Consider the following 23,673-nt stretch of genomic DNA (forward strand, 5'->3'; position numbering starts at 1 on the left):
ACCTTAATTCGAATAGATTTTGTCTGTCGATGTAAGGCAGCTGATTGATATCTCCGATGAGTGTGACCTCGTTCGCTCCTGACAGTCTGGCCGCCATAACAATGGCCCCGAAGTGGTTCATGAGGGCTTCGTCCACCGTTAGCCGGTTTATAGCTATTCCCTCATGAAAACCGTTGACTAAGATCGAGGCCATTGTTCGCACTCTCTTTGTCGCTTTCGTGCCAAGGCGGTGCGCCAGCTTCTCTCTTAGATCTTTCGCGGCCTCTACTGTGGTTGTCGCTACTACTTCCGTGTCCTCATCGAAGTGCTTGATAATGTGAGTTGTCTTACCACACCCCGGAACCCCATTTACCCAGGAAAGTTTTGGTAGCTCCCAATTCACGAAGGCTGCGCCCGCCTCAGGATCGCTTGAAATGGCGTTTGCCATTCCGAGTATCCTATCGTCCAGCATCACCCTCGTGCATTCGGCCACTACTACCACTTGATCGCTCTCTGATGTTAGGAATTTGGGGGGATCGTCTACTCTTTCACTTTCGACCAGGCCTATAAAGCCCTTGGTGCTGCTATAGGCCGCCATGTACTGTCCCGTCATGCTTCCGTGAATGACACGGGAGCTGACGTTGTCATAGATGGCGGCTTTGGCTTCATCGAGTTCTACTTCCAGGAGTTTGAAGTTCCCTCTCTGGAAAGTCTGAAGGATCTTTTTACAGACATTGGTGTTTACCTCGCGGGTTGCCTTTAATGTGGCTAAGAACTCGATGAACGCATTTATAGCATGTTCCTTTGGGCTTCTGGCTATTTTTAGGTCAGGTAGTGTTATGTTGCCTCTGCTGTGCTCTAGTACGCCTTCGCGGTGTCCTTTTTGTTCCCGTTGATTTCGGGTATCGAAAAAGGCTTTGACCTCTCTCTCTTGCGTGCTAGTTTGGCGCGCAGCCTTAGAGGCAGAACATTTTGGGGTTTCTTTTTCCCTTGGAGCGACGACTCCCAGAATGGCCCTCGCCAAAGTCCTCGAGATGTTATGTTTGGGGGTGGGTGTGGTCTTGCTTGTGGATGGCTCGGGGTACAGAGTTTATTTATTGTTGGTTTTGTTGGTATTGTTGGTGTGGGAGAAGCAGGTGTCGAGTGTGTTTGTTGGATTGGTACGGGGATTGGAAGTGGTGCGGAAGTTGGTATCTGGGGAGCTTGTGGAAGCGGTGCAGGTGTTGTTGGTGGTGTGGGTACTGGTGTTTGGGAATTTTGTGTGAGTGGTGCAGGGGTTTGTGATGGTGCAGGTGCTGGTGTTTGCGATGTTTGTGAGGGTGGCGCGGGTATTGGCGCGGAGGGGGGAGCCACTAGCGAGCTGTTGCGTTTCGCGGCTGTTAAGATGGCTTTACGTGCGAAGGTGAGGAAAGGTGTCCTGGTGGCTTCTGATTCTAAGATGGTGTGGAGTGATTGCTGGTCTAGGTTTTTGTTGATGGTGACCTCCAGCATCACTCGATCTGAGCCGTATCTTGGGCAGTCCAGGATTACGTGCGTGACCGTTTCCTCACATTGCGGATCGCAGAGACAAGATGGGCTGTCCTTTAAGTGGAATCTGTGCAAGTAGGCGGCGAAACCTCCGTGGCCGGTCAGTAGCTGGGTGTCTGTTGGTGTTATTTTTGTTTTCCTTACCAGAGTATATGCCTTTTTGACGTCTGGTAAGAACAGCTTTGTGACTGATCCGGTTTGGGAGGCCTCATATCTCGCTTGCCATGTCTTGACAGTCTCCTCGCGTATCTGCTTTCGGACATATGATACTGGTACTTTGTCATAGTCCGGTGCCGTCTTCTTTTTTATTGCCGCCGTTTTCGCCAGCTCGTCTGCCCTTTCGTTGCCGGGTGTTCCAACGTGGGCCCTCAACCAGAAGAACCGCACTGTCCTGCCCTCGTTCTGGATGTCACGTATGCAGCTCTTCATTTGTAGGCCGAGAGGGTGAGTCGTCGATGGGGATCTTAGTAGATCCAAGGATGATCTCGAGTCGCTTATGATGTTGGTAGCGCTCGTTTTCGACTTTTTCACCATCTCTATTGCCCTGAAGAGTGCATACATTTCCGACTGGAAGACAGTGTTGTGCGGCTCCAGGCGAAATGTGGAGAACTTCCTCTCCCTACCCTGGTCCCACAAGGTTAGGGCTGCTCCTACTTTACCCTCGATTTTGCTGCCGTCGGTGAAGATTAGGGGACCGGCTATTTGGTGTTTATCGAGGGTCTCCTGGTCGAGGCTCTCCAAGCGCATGTACTCAGTTGTTTTGAGTTGTGATGGGTGTGGATTTTGTAATGGTCCCACCCTGCGCTCTATTTCGCGTCCTGGTGGTAGGAGGTCCACGCAGTACCCCTTTTTGATCTTGTACAGATTGGCGGCTTCCTGGATTCGAAGGTCAAGGGGGATTAAGCCTGAGAGGACCAGTGCCGATGTCAGAGACACCGTCCTGTACGCCTTGCATATTTTTTGGGCAAATCCTCTTTGCAGCGAGTCTAGTTGTTTCCTTATCATCAGCTTCTCGGCTGCCGAAGACCACGCGCTTGCTGCGTAGAGGACGATTGGCTCTATCACCGCCACGTATATGGTTCTCACTATCTCGCCATTAAGACCCCACGTTACCCTCGCCTAAATACTTAAGGACTTAAATAATTACTAGATGATTAGAAAATATTTCGAAATGATATTGAATGATTATATTTAAAGTATACCATATTATTTCCGCTTTGTTAGGACATAGCGTGACAAAAACAAAAACAAGACAAAATTGCGTAAAAACAACTGTATTAATTAACAATTAACATATATTTTATCTACAAGAAACATATAAATTAAAATTTCTCCGTATTCTTCTTATCACTAAAAGTCTAGTTGTTGTCAACCATATGAAAATGCGTAATATATGTAATTTTGTAATATTATAGAATACTATAAAATCTCCATAATTCATATAACGTGTGTTCAGTCATTATGGCCCCGTGTTTAATGTAATGTCACACAATGAGCCGTGACACGCGATCAGACGGAGAGAACTCTGGGAAATGAGTGGTTGTGCTGAGTGCTGTAGTATAGGAGACTGTGACGGAGAGAATTATTGTAATTGAATTTATTTTACTATGTATAGTGTTTATATAGATAGGTGAATAGTAGGGCATAGTTTAATATCAAATACTGGTTTTTCTTTTATTTAATTTTATTGTATTGTAAACATTGTATTACATTCATTATATTTCAGTAACCAGGTAAGATATATTTAAAACATAATTTTGATAATAATTAGTTGACCTAATAGTCTTCGTTTTTGTAAATATGATAAGCTGCAGGCGGAAATATACTTACTTATATTTATCAAAAAAAATCTATTTTTGGTTCTATGTTTTAGGATATGTATTAGGACGACAACTCCTATACTATAAACGTCGTACAAACTAACCAAGAACTAAGAGTGAGGTTTGAGGCCATTGTGTTGGACTATTGAGGTGGTTTATTATCACCCCAGTTAAACGCGATTACGTTTGTTCGAGCTTTTGTATGGATGAAAGAGAATTTTTTAACAATAAATGCCTAGATGCCACCTGCGTTATTCTTATTAACTTTTTTTTTTCTTTCATGAAATTAATATTTTAATTAGCGACCAGCTCGAGCGACGTCTGTGTAATAATAGAAATCTAAATTTGATGTAATCATATGATACATCACTATGCCAACTCATTCACTCACTCTCTCTCAAAAACGAAATAAGGGTTTAATATAAGTTAATCGAATACTACTATATAATACAGAAGAATACTATATATTTAATATAGAATTGATTCACAAGCATTCCACAATTTCCGGTTCAACAGCGAAAATATGACAATCCGTTTCGGACGTAGTAGCTAGTAGCTGCTAGAAACTCGCCCAGTTTATGTGTTTTTAACGATCTTTTCTAAAATATAATTTATTTTTGTTTTATTAGGCAAAAAGTTTGTGTGTCACTTGGTCATTAGACGCTTCCTCCTCTGTTTATGTTTTTGTTTTAAATGTATGGTACATTATTAGACCTGTGTTTTATTAAGCCAATTTATTAAGAAAAATTTATTCAAAATTAGATAGATTTTAATGCACTTTTTCAATATTTTTAAAAATATATTTAATATTTAGTATGATAAACAGATGATTTAAAGAAGGTGTCTGGGCATCGGATTGTTTAGCCTAAAACGATGTTGGAGGCCTACGGTCAGCAGTGACCGGCAAAGACAGGCTGATTTTTTTTTTATTTGTTTATTTGTTATGTGTATATGGATAGAACAATACACCTCTATAAGACGTAAGAAAGTTCATATATAAGATTCAATCCAATCTTAAATTTTAAGAAACTCAATATTTTAAACTATTGTATGCAGATAATCAATCCTCTAAGTTCTGGTTAAGAATGGAACCCGTGGTTCCCTACTTGAGTGTTCACACCAACAAACCACTTGAGAAAAAGGATCGATGAATTTTTAATCAAGTAACACTACTGGCAAGCTTCTTTAATCTTCACAGTAGGAACACGAATACTTCACCAAACGATAAGCTTTTGCCAAAAAAGCATTTTGTCAAAGCTCTTTGAGTGTTCTGTATTTAGAGGCTTGTGATAGTTCCCGGTGATTTATCCCGCGTCAACGTTCTGCCGTCGACGTCGACGTCGTTTTATTTCCACCAATTCGATTACGCGAAACTTTTTTCAGACATTCAGATCGAACAAAACCTTTGTTTGACATTCGCTTGTACGCTTTGTATATTGAATGAAATTCCTTTTTCTGACTGACGTTTAAACTGTAGATATAAAATGTGGTGGAATTGATGACTGTTAATTAGTAAATTTATATTTTTTACATTGTTGTGATTATCAATATCATTCACTAACTTACAATTAGATAAATAACAAAAAGTTTTTTTAGTTTCACGCTAAATGCGGCATGTAGAGGGGTAGGTATATGGAATGCTACTGCGTCATGACGGCCTTTAATACTTTTTTTATAAATAAGACGGCCTTTAATACTTTTTTCTAAATAAGACGGCCTTTAATATTTTTTTCAGTGTAATATTTTTTTTAATTGTTTTTTTTTTCACGAAATAGCAAAGTGTAATGTTTTTTAAGGCCATACTAATACTTTAATTAAGACTAAACAGATTATCTTCACTTAAATTTATATCTATACATATTTTTTATATATTCCAAATATGTTGCTAACGTGGCCTTTTATTTGTTCCCGATATCAAGATTTAGTGCAAAATCATGTTTTGGGAATACGTGACCGGTGTCGGGTCCGGTGTTAAAACATAGAAAGTCTAAATACTGTCAACTTTGTATTATAATAAATTTTATGTATAAAATCGAAAAAAAAAGATTTACCTTATAATTTTATTTTGGTATTAAAATTGGTGTTATTACTTTAAAAAATAAAAAAAATATATGAAATAATATGAATAACGTTCGTTATCAGCTAGTTGGTGTTTATTTTGTCGGGTATCTTTTATTTATATAAACTTATTAGTGAAACCGAACTGTATTTCTCTGGCATATCAAAATATACTAGAAAAATAATTTAGACGCATACACAATAGCTACCATTCTATACAAGACCTTTCATTCTAGATCCTTCTAATCCTTACACAACATTACTAAAAGACAAAATATATTCAATTCTCTCGTATTTCCTTTCCGAAAAAGCAGGTGTAACTATAAAATGGAGTTTTATCGTTTCTGAAATAGCCGGGCGGAGCGGGGTCCTGTTTATTTTCGATCGAAACAATTGGACTGACCGAACACATCTGAGGCCAGATCAATGACCAGCAAACATTATTAGAGATCACTTATTGAGATAACACTTTGGTATTACGCCATTCGATAGATTATCTATTTAGGATAATAAAGATATAAAAATTGGTGTATTTGTGTTTTTATTGTATTGGGGTTTGATTCTATTACTATTCAGTAGAGTCAATGGTAAAACAACATAATTAACCACCTTTTGGTTCTAGATCTCTACATACAAGTAATTTCACGTGAAAATAAAGTAACAGTGTTCTTGAGCTTCCGAAAATAAACCATTGAAGATGATGATGTATTTATTAGCTTCTAAGATTATTTTAGAATTTAGTCAATCCTATAAAGATAGTAGATGGTAGATATAAAATAGGTCAATTTACTTTTTTAAAAATTATATAGGTAAGTCATGTTTAATATAAAAAATATCCTGACAACTTTCTTCCTAGATATATAAATAAAATAATAAAAACTCTACCATTACGACTTCGTCATTAAGTAACGAATAACGATATATAATTTACTTAATTAAATAATTCACGTGCACTCTACAGTAACTGTTACATAATACGGATGTTGTTTTACTTTCAAAGATTTCTATCTAAAACATCAATCATTGTATGTTATTAAAATTGACAACTGACAGCCAAAATGTGCTCTTAAAGGTGTAGATTTTTTTTCATCATCACGCTTCATTTTATCCGTATGTAGAAAGAATCTACTATCATGGTATTCGGTTCTCCCTTACCGAAACCTTTGCGAAACTTAACGCCGCATTTTTATTTTTAACAAAATTATTTTAATTCCTTTCCTACGAGTAAAATATGGGTTCGTATATCCATGGCGTTTACATTTAAAGTTCCACTGCGCTATTATGGCCTTTACATGTAGGTATAGTAATTGATCTACAAAAACATAAATTGATTTCTCAATCACGTTCATATCAAATTATGTGGATGATAAAAACAGGGGCACTGACCTTTCATCATTATTTATTGATATAAATATAGTAGTTTTGTGTGGGCGTCGTAAAAATTTCAAATTATTTCTCTAGGCCGACTTTCGACTTGTTGGTGAAATGTTATGAATGAAGCCCTAGTTTACTGCATGTATTTACAACTACAAATTGCATTATATTACAAACTCGCACGGTATTGCATTTTGTTAAAAATTCTAATCTATTTTTTTTTTTGGTAGGCAAAGGGAACCCAGTGTTAAGACACTCCGTTCCCCAATTTCCACCGAATTCTGGAAATCGAATCGCACTCCCGAGAATCGAACTATACAACGTATCGCGTTTACCCGATATACGTTTGTGCCCCTACGCCGCCTGGCCCCTACTGACTGACTGACGGGACTGTTCATCTACATACATTATACAAAAAATTTAGCAACAATTTTTTATTCAATATCAATGCAACAAATAAATCATTCATAAACCAATTCAAATATATCCATGTATTAAGGTCATTATAATATAATAATTAGAGTTAGTACGTTCGTTAGTAAAGGGGTCAAGAGCTGCCGAGCGCAGCGGGCCAGGCCGACAACTGAAATAGCGCCGGAATAGTTCAACAGTCTTGGAGAATGCTCGCGAACGCTACTTCTATGTGTGCCACCTTAGAGGTTTAGTTTACTTTGACTAATGTTATATAGGTAAACTTGTCGATATACTTAAGATATTTCGATCGAATGAAAATGTGTAGGAGTTACGAGCAGTAAACCCAATGATTAAGAGAATTCGGCGAAAACTGAGGAAGGAAAGTGTCTTAATGACAACGGAGTGTCTCAGCACTGGTTACAAACTCCCTTCCCTGCGGGATACAGCGTGAAGCAAACAAAAAAAGAATAACTTCAATAATCACTATAAAATCTCAACACGATTCCTTTTTACACACCCTCTTTTTACTTGTTGTTTATACATCGACCTTTTACACATTGCCGCCCTTATAAACACTGAAACAGCTTCCACGAAATATGCTCGTTTCGAACCGTTAATTAACGCATAGTTTGATAAAGTTACTTATTAATATATATTTTATGTTCCTCATATTATATATAGACTAGCGGACGCGCGCAGCTTCGCTTACGTATTTAGGGGAGAATTCTAATAAACCATGAAACATGTTTTCAATGAAATATTTTTAAGTCTAAATTTAAAATTTTATAAAAATCGGTGGCGTTTTAAAGATTTTTCCAAACAAACTTTCAACCCCTTATTTGCACCCTTAGGGGGTGAATTCTAGAAAACCATGAAACACATGTTCAGTTAAATATTTTTAAGAGTCTAAATTTCAAATTTTATAAAAATCGGTGGTGATTTAAGAATTTTTCCATACAAACTTTCAACCCCTTATTTGCACCCTTAGGGGGTGAATTCTAGAAAACCATGAAACATGTGTTTAATTATATACGTTTAAGAGTCTGAATTTCAAATTTTATAAAAATTGGTGACGATTTAAAAAAAACCTATACAAACTTTCAACCCCTTATTTGCACCCTTAGGGGGTAAATTCTAGAAAACGATGAAACACGTGTTCAATTAAATACTTTTAAAAATCTAAATTTCAAATTTTATAAAAATCGGTGCAGATTTATTTTTTTTTCCATACAAACTTTGAACCCCTATTTCACCCCTTTAGGGTTAAAATTTTTCAAAATCCCTTCTTAGTGGATGTCCAGATTACGAAAGTAAACTTTTGTCCAAATTTCACGTTTCTACGCACAGCGGTTACGGCTGTGCGTGCGTCTTACCTCAGTCAGTGAGGACAAGTCCTTTTATATATATAGATATGTAACTTTGCAAAGGTTTAACGTTTTTGGCATATTTGCTTTAGTAAAACATTAAACAAGTGGATAAATATGAAGTATTTAGTTGTATAGTTATAGTGGTATAGTTTTCGGGTGAATGAGGTATTGAGTATGAATGAAGGCGTTGAAATTCAACTATTAACATCATCAACAACCCCGAAATTTCAGCAGAAATTAGTGTGTCTTAACACTAGGTTAGGCTAAAAAAAATACAATTATAAACTCCGAAACGTAATGAAACGAAACACTGTAAGAAATAATTAGTAAAATACTGCAAAACCACGAAATATAATATGTGTTCACTCCTACCTTTCGAGGTGTACTCGTATAAACAAAAATCCAAGGTATTCGTACGATTCCCCAAAATTATGGGCTCAGGTTAGTTCGGAGTCCGGACCATCCTCACGTCTGTAATATACTTTATTTTATTAGGAAATTCTCAGACTACCTGCATATTACTAGATTGAATTACATACGAGACCAGAATATGTTGTGGATTAAAATATGTATTATTGATAATGAAAACTAAAGGAAGAGGATGAGAAAATGAAATATTTAAAATTTTCATTTCTTCGCTCTGGCGAAGCACGGCGTTGAATTCCGCCTCTCAACACATAATGAATCCAGATTTTAGCGGAAAATAGGGAACAGAGTATCTTAATATTAAGTTCCCGCCCGATACCTACCCTGGTGTTTGCGGGATATAGCGTGAAACTGAAAAAAAAGAAGTTAAACACATACATAGATAGATGTACGGAATATATAGATAGATATACCCAATTGTTTTGCAAGTTACTGTAATAGCTAACGAATGAAACGAAAGTAATGAAACTGTCCTTTATGTCTTTAATTGTTTTCAATAACTTTAAAATTGTTAATATCTTTAGGTATATGGAAAAACATACACCTAAATGAATAATTTTTTTTATATTTGTTGTATTAGGCACAAATGAATAAATTGGATGTCGTGAGAGCCCATGCTCTAACCACCGAGGACGTTAAAGACGAAGAGGAAGCCTAGACTAGGCTCAATTTTAATCTTCTCTATTAAAGCTTTCTTCTCAAATTTTCCTAATTAATAAAATCTAATCTAAACAAATTTTCATCTAACAGTATATACTTTTGATAGCAATTACTAGTAGGTACAGTAATCGTTAAGAACAAAACCTCATTATTTTTTATCAGGTTCAAGCACCTCTTGTAAAACATTTGTTACAATGTATGATATGTGTAGTTGACGTCATTCTGGTACGCCGAACGTTTTTGATGGTCATTTAGATATATTTTTTATCTGTTATTAATAACTATGTTAATTATTTTTTTATCTGGATGGTTTTTTTTTATGTGTGGATGTGAGAGTAATTTATAAGCAATGGGTTATTTAGTTAACTAACTAGAGTGACTGGTAAAGTTATGTCTTTGTGGCAACTATTCTTATACTTAGGTAACAATGTCTTGAAAATTCAGCGGCGAGTGGAGAACAGAGTGTCTTAACACTAGATTCTTTGTGCCTACTCAGTTATATGCGCAATAAATCGTAAAGCTATACAGAACATTATGGCGTAATGGGTTAGAATCTGACGTTAAATGCGTGGGCTGTGGGTTGGATCTTCATTCGAAGGAATGAAGGGCATTTATATTTCTCAATCTGTCACAATAAACCGTGGCGCTTAGATCCACTAGTTAACACGTAGTGGGGTACGGATACGGAGTGTCTTGACACTATGTTCTCTATGGCTCATCTATGTGATAAAAACTGTGAAGCTGCATTTGCCTAGCCATGTGCACGTGTCACAGTTAAAACTCTCCCTTCGAGTGTTTCTTAGAGACTCAAAGCCGGGTCAGGGCGCACGTCACATCTGCTTGAATATTTTACAACCGATTAACGCCTGGAACATTTTTTTGTCTTTTTTTTTAATAAGGGACTTAGTTTTGTTTAGTATTAAATATAACAACAATGAAAATAATGTGTTTTTAGTCAAACTTAATGGCTTAATATACCACCCAATATGCTACACCAGAACAACAGGAAAAGGAGATATATAATTTGAAGATTTTTTATTATTTGACATTGTACTGGTATGAAATGTGACAATTTCTGGAAAGGAGTGACTTACTTTTAGTGTCCATCTCGCATAAAGCGAAAAATGTATTAAGAAACTAAACATAAGTATGTACTTGTACATATTGTAATACAATATGTATTTATATATTTTTTTTATTCTTCTTGTCATGTGTTATTAGTTGACTTGCCATGGTTTGTATACATATTTATAATCCATATCCGCTTAAACCCGAATAGAAAACGGAAACGCCATAGTTCACTGACAGCTTGTCGCTCTTTTAGCTTCGCGTCAAATTTCCTCAAATCATCCCGTATGAGGTGCGATTAGTCATCCTATATTAGTATAGATAAAGCATAAAATTTATGAGTACGTTAAGTTACGTCGTTAAGTCGTTGTTTATATTTTTTTTTATATTTCTTAACAATGGCTTAACAGTGGCAAATACTTTTCAAAATTTTTTTTCTGATATATCAACTGAAGTAACACGTTCACTGCCATCATCTCCTTCGGAAGCAGAATTAATACTAAAAACCCATGTAAATAGTTGTAGACAAAATTTTGTGTTTAAGAATGTGTCACCAGAAGAAATTGTCAAAACTTTTAAAAGCCTTAATTTAAAGAAAACTGGTGACTTATGGGGCATGTCTGTTAAAGTTTTTAATTCAATTATACCTAATATTGCTCCTTACCTTGCTTTAATTTTTAACAATTGTGTAGAATCCGGTACTTTTCCTGATTTAATGAAATATAGCAAAATAGTGCCGCTTTACAAAAGTGGAGATAGATCTGAGCCTGGAAATTACAGACCGATTTCTGTTTTGCCATCCTTAAGTAAAATATTTGAAAAAATAATGTTCAACCAGCTCACAATTTTCTTAAATATTAACAATTGTTTCCATAGTGAGCAATATGGTTTCACCAAAGGCAAGTCCACTACGGATGCGGGTGCCGCACTCCTAAAGCACATTTATGACGCATGGGAGAGGTCACAAAATGCAATTGGAGTGTTTTGTGACTTATCCAAAGCCTTTGATTGCGTAGACCATGTAACTCTGTTGTTAAAACTAAAATATTATGGTATACAGGATACTGCCCTTGACCTTATTGCCTCATATCTAAACCAAAGAATCCAGACGGTTAGTATAAATAATGTAAAATCATCTGAATCTCCTCTAAAGATGGGCGTTCCACAAGGATCTATACTTGGTCCTCTTTTATTTCTTCTTTATATTAACGATCTGCCTTTTTATGTGAAGAACCTATGTGATATTGTACTTTTCGCGGATGATACCTCTTTAATATTTAAGGTTGACAGAAATAAAATAAACTATGACGATGTGAATAGCGCATTATCGCATATTCTTCGTTGGTTTGATGTTAATAATCTAATGTTAAATGCTAAAAAAACTAAATGTATTGAGTTTGCTTTGCAAAATGTTAAAAAAAAAATTCAGTCTACTAATTAAAGGAGAAACTCTCAATTTGTCGGAATCAGCTATTTTCTTAGGTGTTACTATAGATTCCAAACTCCAGTGGAACGCTCATCTGGAAGCACTTGCGGATAAACTCAGGTCTGCCGCGTTTGCAATTAAAAAAGTAAGACAAATGACGGACGTTGACACTGCCCGACTAGTCTACTATAGCTATTTCCATAGTATTTTATCTTATGGAATGCTGCTATGGGGCAGTGCTTCAGACATAAATTCAATATTTATCCTCCAAAAAAGAGCCGTGAGATATATTTATAAACTAAGAGCGCGAGATTCTCTGCGAGATGTTTTTAAAGATGCAGGTATTCTTACAGTTGCTTCCCAATTTATATACTATAATATTCTCTTTGTCCGACAAAATATACATTGTCATAGTAAACATAGTGACAATCATACGATAGAAACAAGAAATAAAGATAAGATTGTTACTCCAAGTTTTCGCCTCCAAAAAGTTAATAAATCTTTTATGGGTCTGAGCATACGTGTATATAATAAAATTCCACAGTGTATTCTAGATTTGCCACTTCCAAAATTTAAAATATCAGTAAAAAAAATTCTAACAAGTAAAGCTTATTACACTGTTCAAGAATACTTAGAGGACAAACATGTATGGAATTAATGTCTATTGAATGTAATGCAGGATAGCTGCCAACTAATGTAATAGATTGTACCATTGATTTTGAAAAGAGCAACTGTTGAGTTTCTTGCCGGCTCTTCTCAGCAGAACTGCCTTCCGAACCGGTGGTAGCTTTTTGTTCATATGTTGATTCGACGATTCAAAAGTGCTTATTATAAGTTTATTTGAATAAAGAATATTTTGAATTTGAATTTGAATGTTTTCCTATTAACGTCATATATTAACATCTACCAAAATGACGATAATAATAATTTAGCCACTTAAGTCTCCTTAACACTCCACTAACGAAATATTTTGTAAATTTGTAGATATAATGGATTTTGCATTTTCAACTTAGTTATTATTTTTTTTACTTAATACCATTACACAAATAATAATCACACATTACAATTCAACAAACGAAAAAATCATACATAAAAATAACCCCCATAAATCAAAAGACTAGTCAAAATCTATCTCCATACTGAAAGTTTTCTAGAAACATTTTTCTGAACCGTAAAGCACGTAATAAATTACAGTATAAGCGCTAAACTTTTTGCAGGAACTAAGCTGCTCTCGCCTCGAATATTTTCATTATTATTGCCTTACTCAATTTGGTTCTTTTACGCTACACTCTTTGTTGCTTCTCTATAAAATTGTATAGACTTTCTTGTGAACGTTAGTTTTTGTCTTTGAAAGTATTTGATGAAAGAAATCGTTTGTGAAAAGCTTTTTGTGTCATTTGGTTACAGATATGATATTAATACCAGTGATTATTTTTTTACTATTTTTCTATATAAATGTATATATGTATGATATATAATAATAAATAAAAATATCTTTGTGTACCGTTATCCGTTAACTATAGTCTCTTACTAATATTTTTTATGAATAAAAGGTAATAGTTCAATTATAAGGCCGCCTTTGCTCTATATTAAAATTTATTATATTAATTAAATATGTATAATAGACCTTTTTTTAAAATAATTATGCATCTCCAAAGAAAGGTGAAACCAATACCATAGACCATTTCGCTTATGCTTTTAACACTCGAAAGTCATCCAAAATCTATTTGTATATTATTATATTTACTCTACTAACTATATTTGCGCAAAAAATATTACAAAGGCAAAACTTTAAATTAAATATTTAAATTTTTAAAGAATTTCTCAGTGTACAGTTTCCCAGAACAAAACAGCTGCATTAACTAATTGCATCATTACAGCTCATATTTATAATAAAACAAAACCCACTCAGTTCAAATCCAGCTTGTGCGTAATAGGGGAAGCGTATTTCATTTGTCCACAGTGATCGCACGGGAAACGGCGTCATATCCTTGTGACATCATGCCACGCTTGCCACGTGGTTGGGTTTCATCAAATATGGCATGTTAATTATGATTCTGTTAGCGTCATACTTTCATACGGTTTTTTTTGCTTTGCTACTGATGTGGAAATGTTCTACTTATGGGATATTCTTTTTTTACACGCATGTTGTGAAGAATTTCATATAGTTGATTAAAAATCTAGGCATCACGAAGAGTTTTTGAACTGAATATAAAAATATATATAAAATGTATGTAGTTCACATTTCAATAGAAGAGCAATATGTTGTGAGATAACTAAATCTTTATGTTCTTCTTGTCTAAGATTTTAGATAGCAAAGAAACTTAAACATAAACTTTGTCTAAAACAGACCAAAAACTAAGTAAGTGACTACTCTTTTTAAAACAAACTCGTTTGTAGCACAGCTACAGTAGTCAGCCCGATGCCATTACCAGAAGAAAATAGTGTTGGTAGCTATACCTACTTAGTTTAAGTCCTTACACAAGATGTTCTTCAAATAAAAAAATCAAATAAAACAGAAGCGCAAAGAAGAAGAAATGAAAATATAAATTTCCATATTTCATTTCCTAGAGTTTCTATTGAACCCACAACCAGTCGCTTTTACAGTCACACACAGACCAATTGTCTAACTATTAATCTTATTAAAAAGTATTGAAAATCTTAAGTTGTCTTCAAGGTAATCCTCATTAGGGCATGACTGCCTTAATAAAAGTGACCTTCTGAATATTGAACTAGTATGGAGATTAAAAAATATGTACATACAAAAGAGGAAACCTGACTTATGTATGTGACAGGTTAACTTAACCCTGGCACACTCTAAGAAGTAACTACTTTATTATTGAAGTGACCCATTTTAATCAAATTGTCATAATAAAATGAATACTTATTATTATTATAGAAGCCTAAATATTTTTTATTGATTGCTAGTATAAAAATAGTTATTTAAAAAAATATTGCGTGGAACATTATTTAATTAATGTATATGTATTCAGTAATGGAAGAAACTACAATAAAAAATTAACACTTGTTAATATTTTGTATTCAACATTATAATATTAAAAACTTTGAATTATTGACCTTTGAAGTTAAATTTAAATGAAAACATATATTAATAACTTGTATTTCCATCGATATTACTATTTAACATATACCATTAAAAAATACAAAAAAAACTACTGACAGGTTTAAATTTCAAACTATTTCATTTTAAAATATATAAAACCATCCTGAAACAGATAGCCTAACGTTATATATTTTATATATATTTCGTTGGAAGTGAATTATTTGGTCAACACGCCGCAGGCCGTAACGTGGCCCGTGTTTACACGCACTGTGTACAATACTGCGCAAAATCGTACAGCAAACTCGTATTCAGCGATAGAAACTTTTACAATGTAAATTTAATATGGAAAAATCGTGTTTCAAATGTGTTTTATAATGCTTTCAATATTGAATAGGGTGGTTTTTATTTGAAATATTATTATGTAGGGTTTGATGAAATAAATTGAGGCTTTTTATATAATATTAGCGGCCCGTCCGCGGCTTCGCCTGCGTGAACTACGTTATTAATTTCTGTCTCCATGAGTACCTACGTCCTATAAGTGACGTCCATGCAAAATTTGAGGCTCCTAGCACTTGTAGTAATGAAGTTTCATACAAACTTTCAACCCCTTAGAAGTCGAATATTGCAAATTCCCGTCTTAGCGAGCACCTGCGTCCTATAAGTAACTTCTATGCAAAATTTGAGATTCCTAGCTCTTGTAGTTTCTGAGATTTTGTGATGAGTGAATGACCTTTCGATTTTATATATATAGATAATCCATTGTCGTTCAAACTATGTATTTAAAATCATAATAGTATAAATATTAAACGTAATATCAAGGAAGCGTAAGTAGTTGTACTCGGAGGATTTATTTTTAATTCATGTCCCTTCTCTTGCAAGGCAAACCGCGGCGTTAGGTTCCGCTACTCTACACGCAATGTCTCAATGTGTCAGCGTGAAGCTCAAAGTAATAAAGGTTATATATTATAATGCTGTAACATATTATATACAAATCTGTTCCGTTTCACGCGTACTCTCCGACATAGTAGAGTCAACGTCCTACCAATGCATTCGTTATTCATGGCGCATTACATATTACGGAAAATATCATAAACACGCGTTTCATAACAAACTAGCCTTATTCTGTATTATTTATGATTTATTGCAAATACACATCTCTTTATGTTGATTTGAACAGTATGTGTTTGTAATTTATGAACTTTAAACTGTACCATGAACATGCCGATTGAACTATTAAATTTTGGTAGTATGATTCATATGTTTTTTTTGTAACTTCACCTGTATCTCGCACATATCAAGGCAGAGGGAACCTGGGATCCTTAAGACACTAGTTTCTCATTAAAACACTTCCGTACCTTAAGGTTCCGCCATATTGCTACTATTTGCCTCGTTACCAGAGTGAGTAAATAAAAATATTAAATATTTCATTGTTAATAAAATTCAGCTGATAATAAAATTGACATTCTGCTTAAGATACGAATATGGTCTGTAAATGGTTTTTTTTTAAATGGCATTACGTTAAATAATAACTAATATACATAAATCAGCTCTATAATATCACACTTCAAATAAACAATGAGAGGAGAGTAAAATAGCATGCACATTATCAAAAAAGCTGTATTCTAGATTAATTTCTGCAGCAATGTTCTATAGGAAAACCAAAATAAAGTTAGAAATTATACACAAATGTTTAAATATAGAAACTGTAAGTCACGTTTGTGTGGGATTGGGAATTACGAAAATAGTGACTGTTCCTCATATATTTAGATTTAACGAACTGAAATAGATGAAAGAATGCTTGCACTATTTGCATCTATGTATATTTTATTTTGTTAATAAGCGATGTTTGAAAAAATAGAGACCGTCCGAAGAGTGTTGACTGTAACAACGGTTGTGGGTTCGATCCCAATTCGAGGGAATGAATGGAATGAATGAAATTATTATTTTTTAACATTTTCATTTCTTCGCCTTTAATATTTTCATTTAAAACGATAATGACCTTGTAGATAAAATGAAGAGATCTTAAATGTAAATATCGATGTCTATCATCAAACGGCATGTAAACCGTATAAACTATAAACAAAAACATTGCAAAGCATCCAGGTAATGACGTGAGGAATGAAATGCTTACGGTTTAGAAAATAACAGTGTAATGATGAATAATGCCACCGCGTGTTTGACCGTCATTTTACATAGAAAATAAAGCCTAGTGCTTATTATGTATATAAGTATATACCTATATATTATTATAATATGTTAGTATTATTTTCGAGGATTTCTTCTGAATTAACTTAAAACATAAGCAAGTCTAGACATTGAAGTCATGGGTTATATTATTTATAATTTTGTTATATATTTATTTATAATTTTATTACTAGGTGATATTATTATAACCACAAGCATAATAAGATAATTTATTTGCTTCTAGCGTTCGATCTTGCTCTAGTCTATATATATAAAAGGACTTGTCCTCACTGACTGAGGTAAGACGCACGCACAGCCGTAACCGCTGATGATAGAAACGTGAAATTTGGACAGATGTTTACTTTCGTAATCTGGACATCCACTAAGAAGGGATTTTGAAAAATTTTAACCCTAAAGGGGTGAAATAGGGGTTCAAAGTTTGTATGGAAAAAAAATTAAATCGGCACCGATTTTTATAAAATTTGAAATTTAGATTTTTAAAAGCATTTAATTGAATACGTGTTTCATCGTTTTCGAGAATTCTTTCCATAAGGGTGCAAATAAGGGGTTGAAAGTTTGTATGGGAACATCTCTAAAACGCCACCGATTATTATAAAATTTGAAATGTTGACTCTTAAAAATATTTAATTGAACATGTGTTTCATGGTTCTTTAGAATTCACCCCCTAAGGGTGCAAATAAGGGGTTGAAAGTTTGTATGGAAAAATCTTTAAAACGCCACCGATTATTATAAAATTTGAAATTTAGACTCTTAAAAATATTTAATTGAACATGTGTTTCATGGTTTTTTAGAATTCACCCCCTAAATACGCAAGCGAAGATGCGCGCGTCCGCTAGTTGGTTATAAGAATAGCACTGGTATTCCACGGAGAGAGTTCGATAGTCTTACCAATTTACAAAGTTGGCGTAAATCTGTTGTAGAATACCATAGATTACTTAAAATGACGATAGTTAATGGTTCAATTTCCATTTGAGATTCAAATATCTATTGAAAAGATTTTCTTTGAAAATATTTTACCATGGTGACTCTACAAATATAACGTTAAACACCCGAATTAGCACACAGTGACTTTTAACACAGAAGAAAAGTAGAGAACGGGGTAGGTTAATGCTGGAGTTGCAAATAAAAAGATTAATAAATCAAAATAAATTTATTTCTGTATAATGATATGCACATTATCTAAAAGGTCAATCGTTATAACCTTATTTTATAAATTATGAAAAGATAAACCGCTCAAAGCGTGAAATCGTAATAAATAAGGCACATTTCAGACCGGATACGCGTAGTTGCCGCGTCTGTCTGTCACGTATCGCTAAACTCATAAACATGGTTGACATTTCAGAACACGCCAGGCCCTCGGACTATATCAAAGAAGGCGGAAGTCCCTTCTCGTTTAAAAATAAAGATATATGATGCTGGGCATTGTTGTTACGGATAATTAATGGTATTTTTTTTGCTCGGTTTGTCTTCATCATGGCACAGTTTTGGAATGAATGAGAATTGTAGATTTTAAAATATTTCAGTTTTTATTGTTAAAAGTGTTTTTATTACACTGGAGAAGTTGTATTTCTTACTTAGAAATCGACTATTTTATCATAACATTATTGCAGTATTTGAAAGAAATAAATCATAATATAATCATTCCCTTTTTTCTTTCCCATGAAAATATTTACTATCATATCATTCATATTATTGTGATTGAAATTATGTTATGTTATTTTTATGCTCTACAATATTATATGACCAATGCGAGCCCAATATAAAATAATAAAAGCGGGAAATGAACGATATTGTATAGTAATTGTTTTTTTTGTTGCGATGTAGTAAACGAAAATTTCATGTTATTTGGTTATTTTTTTAATGTAACCACAAAAAGAATAAAAATGTATTTTTAGATAAATTTGAAGGCAGCGAGACTAACGTACGCTTCATTTTCTTTTACGCTTTATTTTCTTGACAATGTCCACTAAAAAAATTTCCTTTTCTTGCCTATTTATAGTCGTTACACGAATTATTTATGAATCTGGGAAATCGAAATGTTTTAAGAACGAGTCCTAAATGTGATCTAAAGCTACACTACATAAAGTCATGTCAACTACACATAGATAAACGATATCTTATAATACTCCTATAGTAGCTATACATAATATATTATACTAACTTTAAACTGATAGCAAACTCCTTTAACTCGCAGGTAAATTGAAATCTAGAAAACGTTCACAGTATTCTCTGGAGTCTAGACTCTAGACTCTAGACAGATCTCGATACCGGTAATGTTCCGTTATAGCGTAGTTCTATGAATGGCAAACTAGGCACATCTTTTTATACAGTAACCTACTAACGTCCAGTTCTAAACACGTGAAAAGTGGGGTTTAATATTCTAAATTATATGAATAAATATCCGCTCCCTACTCTCCGCTGAAATCTGGAATTGAGTTTTTTTTGTTGAGTTGAGTGGCGGTACTAAACGCCGTTTACCTTAACATCGGAGCGAAGAAATGAAAATATTAAATATATCATTACCTCGAGTGGAAATCGAACCCATAACCTGTCACATTTACAGTCACACGCTTGTGCCCCTGCACCACAGCTGGTATCGAATCGAGATTTTTTTACTAAACTGTTATATAAAGACTCTACTTTTAAAGTAGAGTAACATAATTTACTCATTATATTCATATTTATATGTAGTTTTTTTAATATCTATGTATAAAAATTATCAACCTAAATGTTATTCTAATGTAAATGAAACAAAAAAACGTATACAACAGTACTACTTTCATAGGATAAGTAGATAGCAAATAAACGAGAAGCTTTTAAAAGAATTGCAATTTGACTTGTTCGGTTTAAACGTGCTAGCTCTAGAGAGAACCTCAGTTTATTTTTATTTAATTAAGTGGTGTGGTCAAGACTTAATTCGTTCGCGCGTGTGGCGTCCCATTTAGATTGCATTGTGATGTAGGTTAATTTAATTAACGAGCCTCTTTTAAAAGACTTTTAAATTGAAAAAAGTAAATTAATTGCTTTGTTTTCTTAGCAAAAAATGTATCTATTTTTTTATAAAGTACCTTCTCTTTCTTTTTAATTGTATTCATTGGTTTTACTTTTTTTTTCAATTAGACATTTGTTCGGTATAAGATGGCTGAATAGACAGAGACGTTTGCCCTTTGATCTCTAATATCTATATAGTGATTATCTGTTACTTTTTAGTGAAATTAGTTTTTAGATAGTTGTACATATTGTTAAAATTAGAAGAACTATTGTACAAAATTTTACGTAGATCTCTTAAGGAAGCCCATTGTAATATTTAATTACCATTAAATTTTAAACAAGAGTACACAGAAAAGAATATTGAGAAAGATGAATTTACTTCTTATTAATAATTGTTATACCAAACATAATAAAAGAAAATTATTATCTTACTATAACTAAATATAAGTAAATAGATTACATTTACGAAAATGTAGTTTTAGCTTAAATATATACAAAAAAGTTAAAAAGAACGGTACTTAAAAAACCCGACTCTATATATAACGCCAACAATAAGTCAACAAGACAAATGTAGCTTCCTAACACACATTAGTCAAACTGTCTACAAGTTGTTTGTTTAATTCAATCAGAATTATATTCAATTATAAACATTCACTAAATCAACGTTTATTTTTGTATGCGTCTCTAAAAAAATACGTCTAACGAATTCCGGACGTTCCAACTTATGTTAGCATTGCATTTGGTAAAAAATAAATAATCCGATCAAGCTTTATAAATAACTAGATTTGTGGAGCGACGAGCTGTTCTACGGTGAAGGATATAAAATTAGAGTCCGTTTACATGTTCAGTTTTTTTTTGTATTTTTTGCTTACAAACAAAAAGTGTTACTGGTGTGGCGGGAAATCTATTTTGATATAGATAATATATGGCAAACTAAATCTTGTCAGTGTAAACGGGCGTTTGATTCAGTTGCCTGAAATAATCAGAAGCTGCCGCGGCGGGAGCGAAAGAGCTCATGCGCATTGCGCTCGCGTTTTCAATTTATTATTTTCAAAGAATAACAAATAAATATTTCTATGTTTAATTTAATATATTTTAATATTATCTTAGTGCAATAGATAATAATGGATTGTTAAAAGGGTAATGATTATGCTCTTTGTGAATGAGGAGAGAATAGTGAAAAAGTTGTTATTTTTTGTGTAAAAAAACATGTATTTCAAGTGAATAATAAAGTAATGTTAATAGTGATATTACAGAATTATTAAAATACAAAAATTTGAATATTGACAAAAAATATTCGTATAGTGTCGCATTCGTGCCAAAAGCCATGTGTGGGAGTTAATGTATTCGTAAATGTGCTTTAAATAAGTGTTTATGATTTAGACATGGTGGCTATGCTAGAGGTGGCTTCACCTAATAATAACTATTTCGCGTCATTTTTACCTGTAAGTTGTTATTTTATGTCAAATTATTTTTAGAAGGACAAAGAGTTTCGAGTTATATGTCTGTCAGGCAGGCCGGTAGAACTAAATCCCATCAAAAACATAAATGTAAAAAGAAAGCCAAGTTCTGTAATAAAACGTATGCTTTCAGCGATAAAAGAAGTGAGATGTAAATGTATGCCAAGTTCAATGGTCAGTCCTGAGATTTATTTTTAACAATATAAAATATTTTATAACAACTGAAAATGCCCATTCTTCTTACAACTTGGAGACTTTATTTATGTGTAATATCTGACTTGGCTAGTTTTCATATGAATTTACAATAGAATCTGAATAGAATAGAATAGAATTTGAATACATTCATTAATATCGATGTAAATTAATTTGAAAACTAGCCAAGTCAGATATTACACATAAATGAAGTCTCCAAGTTGTAAGAAGAATGGGCATTTTCAGTTGTTATAAAATATTTTATATTGTTAAAAATAAATCTCAGGACTGACCATTGAACTTGGCATACATTTACATCTCACTTCTTTTATCGCTGAAAGCATACGTTTTATTACAGAACTTGGCTTTCTTTTTACATTTATGTTTTTGATGGGATATCATTACTTTTTGTACAGAAATTATAAGTAGGAAGGTTCATAATGTTATCAAAATAAAAATATTCTTTATTCAATTTGGCCATTACAAGTACTTTTCCTATAGGAAGCTACTATAGCAAGAAACTCAAGAGTTGCTCTTTTTAAAACATAGTTTAGAGTAAGCGCTTCATAGGACATTTCTCTTCGCCGAATAAACCAAGTAGGACACCATTGTGATAATACACTTCTATCTTAATATTGTACAAATCTACTGCAGCCTTTATTTCGGAAGTAGCTCCGTACGTAGTTAAGCAAAGCATGTCTTCTTTAGAAGAGTAAGGATTCCCGTTTCGAGCGCTAGTGTAGATACTTAAATCATTCCAGTTACGACATACGTACTCTACCATAGTCTCGCGCAATTTATTAGTTTGTTGTATATCAATACGCTCAAACAAAGAATATGCAAAAGCATGGAAGAGACAGCTCCCATCGGGAGGCATTGGAACAATTCGGTGTAAGGTTCTTGTTTCACCCACAAGCAATTCTATTGAACGACTCATTGTTCAACATGTCTTGGAAAAAATATAAACAATAAGTTTATTAAGTGCTGACGGTACCAATCTGAATTGATATGATCCCAAGGTTAACTTCGTTCTCTGCCGTTTTCACAAGTGTTCCTAAAACCAGTAAAATCATGAAACCCAGGCCAAAAAAACCATTAAAATATGAGCGCCTTCGTACAATAAAATGTATCTAATATAATTAGGTATTTCCTTTTTTATTATAGTCAATAATATTATGTTTTATTACTCTTAAGATGATATTTAATTATATATGAATTTAGATTATATTTATCTATGAATCTCGACTCTAGTTTTTATTTTGTTGATTAAATGACAGTTGTCAGATTAAAAAGTAATTAATGTATGCTGCGTTTAGAAATCTGATAAATTTATTATTATTTTTTTCTAATTTTATTATTTCGTTGGAATAACTCAACACGATGGAAAGAGGGGAACTGAGTGCCTTAACATTAGGTTCCCTCTGTCTACCCCGCTATGTGTGGGATACACCGTAAAGCGGATTTATTTATTGGAACGAAGTTCCTTACGGCAGGCTTGGAAGGGATAGGGATTTCGCTGCGTGACCGAACTGAAAAAAATGTGATAGTAAAACCGTAAGAAAAATGCGTGGAATAAAACCGTTAAATGAGACGTGCGCAGGCGCGACAGTCGCATACACAGACGAGTAGTGTATAATACCTT

At 33.7% G+C, this 23,673-nt stretch overlaps 1 protein-coding gene across 3 annotated transcripts in view; it reads left to right on the forward strand.

Moving 5' to 3' along the window:
- LOC146537557 (uncharacterized) overlaps positions 1-23,673 on the forward strand; it is a 107,900-nt gene that overhangs the window by 74,755 nt on the left and 9,472 nt on the right. Inside the window, exon 1 of one of the 3 annotated variants that reach the window (XM_085188258.1) lies at positions 21,517-21,824. The exons of 1 other annotated variant lie outside the window; for it this stretch is intronic. In XM_085188258.1, coding sequence (XP_085044384.1) covers positions 21,765-21,824 — 60 coding nt within the window. In that variant the 5' untranslated portion in view covers positions 21,517-21,764. Of the gene's footprint in view, positions 1-21,516; positions 21,825-23,673 lie in introns of those variants that run through there. One more of the 3 variants, XM_085188256.1, reaches the window with a different exon arrangement.

This window comes from Heliconius melpomene, chromosome 7 (genome assembly GCF_056956725.1).
Source record: "Heliconius melpomene rosina isolate 202511_hmr_F chromosome 7, ASM5695672v1, whole genome shotgun sequence".
Taxonomy (NCBI): Eukaryota; Metazoa; Arthropoda; class Insecta; order Lepidoptera; family Nymphalidae; genus Heliconius; species Heliconius melpomene.